Source organism: Chelonoidis abingdonii, chromosome 3 (genome assembly GCF_003597395.2).
Source record: "Chelonoidis abingdonii isolate Lonesome George chromosome 3, CheloAbing_2.0, whole genome shotgun sequence".
NCBI classification, from domain to species: domain Eukaryota; kingdom Metazoa; phylum Chordata; order Testudines; family Testudinidae; genus Chelonoidis; species Chelonoidis abingdonii.
Genome location: NC_133771.1, coordinates 93,874,032 through 93,878,901, shown reverse-complemented (window position 1 = coordinate 93,878,901; position 4,870 = coordinate 93,874,032). Strand labels below are relative to the sequence as shown.

The window sequence follows — 4,870 nt, the reverse complement described above, 5'->3', positions numbered from 1 at the left end:
TGATCAGCAGTGTAACAATGAAACAACACTAACCAGGATGACTTTAAGTGAGGAGTTAATATATTATCAAGATATGGGCAAAAGTTCTAAAATGGTCATCAATGCTGAACAGGAGACCAAATCCAGATGTAAATCCAATGCCATTTTGATCCAAATATACCTGTTACAAATTGACTTGTTAGCACATAGTATTCCCTCCCTGCCCCAGGCACAATATAGTACTTACTACTTAGTAAGTTGTTTAAGACATTCACATCCAGGTCTGTATATTTTCTTTGCTGTTGTGCTACCAGCTGGCAAAAGTTCTGAGCAGCTCTCACTATGTCTGCCTTTCCATCTTCTGGAGACAGCACCTTCAATGTAGATTGGCAATTTAAAACTGCAAGTACAAAGCACAAAGTTGTTTTAAAAGCAAGTGAACTTTTGCAAGAAAGGTTATTTGTTTACAGTTCTATGAGGTTGATGAACTATTCAGAGAATGGGGACAGGGCTGCAAGTTCTTGTATCAATAACGAAGTGCGCACATCTTGAAATCTCACATTTTAAGAAGCAAAGCACTAAAGCATTTCTACACAGTGTACAAACATGTATATAGCAACTACACCTTTTTAAAAGTTTCTGGTGTTGATAGTCTCCAGGTCTGTTACCTTAACTTTGTATTTCCTACAGTTTGACCTTAGGACATCTTCCAGGTATCTTGTAAGTGCCTAAAAGCCTACCACTTATAATTTAACAGTGTCATTAGTCTCAGGCCAGTTTCCAAGCTGTGGGGCAGGAGGGCAAGGCCGCTCCAGAAGGCTGCATTGGCACTTGCTGTATATGACTGCTGGAAGCACTGTGCCAGAAGGCTATGGTACCAGCGAGTAGGGTAGGGAACAGAATGGAGGGATCACCTGGGCTCCAAATGGAGTTGAAATCAAATGAAAAATGGAAAGCATACCCATAAAAACCAGAAGGATGAGATAAATGAAAGAACAAACAGGCAAAAACAAGAGAGTAGCACAAAGAACAAAACAGGAGGCAGGATGTGACAATTCCAGACACAGCATAATGGGACATGGGTGAAAGGCAGACTGGATCTTTAAGAAACTCATAATACATTTATAATTTTAAAGTATTTGGTTGCAAGTAACTGCTTTACAGGAGTCTTTGAAAAAGACTACAAAAACAGAGAAATTAAGACAGACAAACAAGGCTACTAGGGAAGACAGCCACTAGTTTTTAGTCTATATCACTAGACTAAGTGAATGGAAGGGATGAAGGTAGGATACCCATGCTAAAATACACAAGCTTCTTGCTAGCTGACGTACTTATGGCCCATTTTTGAAAGAAGATATACATTCCACATTTCTTGTCTGAGGAGTAAAGAAAGATATTCAGTCACAAGTTCATCTGTGAGGGGCAGACTTTGTAGTGGGCTTCAACTGACTACTCGCATCCAATGCATTTACCCAAAGAACCACGAAAACAGCTCGGAATCATTAAATATGCTTTGTGCTGCGTGTAACGCACCAGGTTTATTATTTAGGTTCTCAGACTCAATCACGGACTACAGAGCACTTGCTGGTAGCCCATGAAAAGTTATGTGATCAGATAGTGCTGGCTCTCCTTGTTTTCAGCTGCTTTCAAGGATGTCCAGGTTCTTCAGTGCAAAGGAGAGCCTGGAGGTTTGCAGAAGCACCCGGGAATAAGATGGGACTGCACAGCTATCTCAATACGGGCTGCTGCAGAATATACACATTTGAACTTTATGAGAAACAGGATTACTATCGCTTAGCTGAATTCGTACTCGTTAGCACAAGGCAGATTTCAAGCATGGCCCCTCTGTGGGTAATGGTAGGAAAGAGTCTCCAGCTCTGGCATGCAGGGTATGCACATACCTAAGTGGAAAGATGTCTGCATCTACTCAAAAGAATTATCTGATCTCTAAAGATACTATACTGACTTGGACCAAGATTTTTTACAAATGGATACCGAAAGTTAAGCTCTAAAATAAGCATATGTTTAGACACAAGTAAGTGGCCTCATTTTCTGAAGTGTTGAACACTCAGCAGCTCCTCCTGATGTCATAATTAGTATTGTTTGAGAGGACAAAGGGACCGGCAGCTGGCCTAAATGAGGCTGACATACCTTGGCCTCAAAGAGCCAAACTCTTACAGCTAAGAGCCTGCCCCACATGAGGAAGCCGAGACAAGAGTAAGAATTCAGCCAATGATTACGGCAAGTCTACACTACAAAATTAAGTCTACCTAACTTACGTTGACTTATAGCCATTGCAGTAATTAAACTGCTTTTGCATGTCCATACTATGTTCCTTGTGTCTGCGGTGCGCATCTCACCAGGAGTGCTTGCACCAATTTAACTGCCAGCGTGGGGCATTGTGGGACAACTTCTGAAAGGCAGCAACAGTTGATGTAAGCAACACAATGTCTATACTGACACTGTGTCGACCTAACTAAATCAACCTCTTGCAGAACTGAAGTTATTAAGTCAGCAGAGTGGGAGAGCTACATCAGTGAAACCTGAATTTTAGTNAGAGCCAATCACACTGTAGTGAGTAGTGCTGTTCTCCTCAACCATCTGTAGAACATACTGTAGTTATGTCAATAGTTTAACTGAATGGCCCCATAGTAAGAAAATACCCAGGCTTGGGTTTTTTTGGTATTAAATTTAAGATTGGAATCAAATTTCCTTAATTTCTGGGAGTAATTCCATGTGCAGCAAGAATCGGATATGCCTCTTTCAAATGAGACATGTAAGAACGTCTATATGGAAAGTCTGACACCTTAAATTTCCTATTATGATGCTCAAGTATTGTGTTAAGGGAGGAAACAGATGACCAAGAGCTCAGTTCTTCTTGCAGAGCTGGAGCCCTGCATCTGACATTGACGGGAAAGTCCAAAACAAAGGCACAACACCAAGCCATACTAAAATCATTTCAAAACCTTCTGATAAGGGTAGAATTATCACTGGAGTATGGGTTGTTCACCTACTCCATTCCTCTGGGAGTCGATTGGGATTATTCTGGTATTTAGGATTATGACACAGAAATTTAGGTATGGAAATGGTTGACTGAGGCAAGTGTCCTAGCCTCTGGAAGAGTTAATCTCTGAAGGAAAAGAAGGGGACATTTCAGATTTGAAGCCATTGAGACTATGTGGTGTCATACACAAAAGTCAGTCTTCCATACAGGGAGGGACAAGTCTGAGGTATCCGGTAACTATCTTGCGCTCCTACTGCATTCCAGAGGATGGAGAGAGTGTGGTTGACTGATTAGTTGGACAGATTTGGGGTAGCAACGGAATTGTTGCTTCCAACACACATCTTCTATGCCAGAGCCACTGATGTGGCCCACTAAAAATAGTTCAGGATGAAGAGAAGAGCAGTCACTGAGCTCAGTTCCTCCATGTACTCTAGGAAGTTGGCTAGGAAGGACATGAAAGTCAGAATAGGACACAGCAATAGAGATCAAGAATAGGGAGAAAGTTCTCAATGGACACGATCTTAAAGGCATCCTTAGTTTTAACTCTGCCCTGTAATAATGCCATGCAGTAACCAAACAATTCTGATTGCAACATCTGTGCTCAGAGTCATAGATTCAACTGATTTTTCATTTTAGTTTGCTTTTTCCACATTCCTTCTAGGTGTCATTACAGGGGAGAGTTGTTTAAGTGCCTTAACTGTACATTTTGCTACGTTAACATGTTTAGATTTCTTAAATTTAACCTAATCTTAGAAATTCCTGGGTTTTTGCAGTGCCTGTGTTAAGAGATAATTAAGCCCTACCTGTAATTTTTTTTTTTTAGATATGTAAACAAACAATTCCTAGACAACAACTAAGTTAAATTAGAGTTATGTCAAAGGAATTAGGAGGTTATCGGTAAGAGTATTCTGTTAGGCCCTAAAAGTCAAACCTGTCTTGTCCATAAAAGCAACTATGCATCTACACCAAATTTTCAGCACAATTCAAGAGTAAAGGTTGAATTTTCTTAGTTTAAAAAAAGTTTAGTTTCCGAGTTCTAGTCAGTTAAAAGTTAAAAATTCACACTCTGCATCATATTATTCTGTAGTTTGGCTGCTCTCACTTGAGGTAGGTTGGCATTAGCCTGAGTGTAGATAATTCAAGTTAATTTGAATGTGAAGACAGGCTTTAATACATTCAGTTGACTCAGTCGCACTTCTCTCCTTTCTTCAGAAGGAAAATTGTTTGAGAATCCCATAAAAGACACTAAGATATGAAGACTGGTGTTGGAGAGGTTATACAGGATACAGACAGGAGGAAGACTGGGAGGGGAGGAGTTAAATCAAGCTTTGAAGGCATAGAAGAAACTGATGCAGACGGTGAGGGAAGCCAATGGGATATGTTTTCAGAGTGGTCTGCAAAAGAGTTTAGCAGTAGCATCTTCAAGTAAGGCAGAATTGGGTGAAATTTTTTTGACTAATAGAAATTTTGCCAAAAAACACACCTGGGGGTGGGGGGAAGGAGAGGCTCAAATTATTCTCAAATTTGGGAAACAGTTTAGGCTGAAAAACAATGAATTTTTTTATGTGTCCACATTTTTTTCAAAATGTCACTCTGAATTGAGATTTGAAAGGTTTTCAAGCTTTTTTGTTTAGTCGAGAGAAAAAATGAAAATTCAATTTTATACTCCCAAACACTGAAATAAATAAATAAAAAATTATGCGCTCAGTTCTGTGACAGGGACATGACAAATGTTATGATTTAAGCTTTATACAGTAACTACAACATTAAGTGAGGAGTTATGTTCCTGAAAAATGCGACTTTAAGCAAAACATGTTAAGTGAATTCAATTTCCCCATAAAAATTAATGTAAATGGGGGATGGGGGGGGGGTTAGGTTCCAGGGAAG

At 39.8% G+C, this 4,870-nt stretch overlaps 1 protein-coding gene across 1 annotated transcript in view; it reads right to left on the bottom strand.

Moving 5' to 3' along the window:
- NUS1 (NUS1 dehydrodolichyl diphosphate synthase subunit) overlaps positions 1-4,870 on the bottom strand; it is a 43,957-nt gene that overhangs the window by 19,546 nt on the left and 19,541 nt on the right. Inside the window, exon 4 of the mRNA XM_075063900.1 lies at positions 227-379. Coding sequence (XP_074920001.1) covers positions 227-379 — 153 coding nt within the window. The remainder of the gene's footprint in view (positions 1-226; positions 380-4,870) is intronic.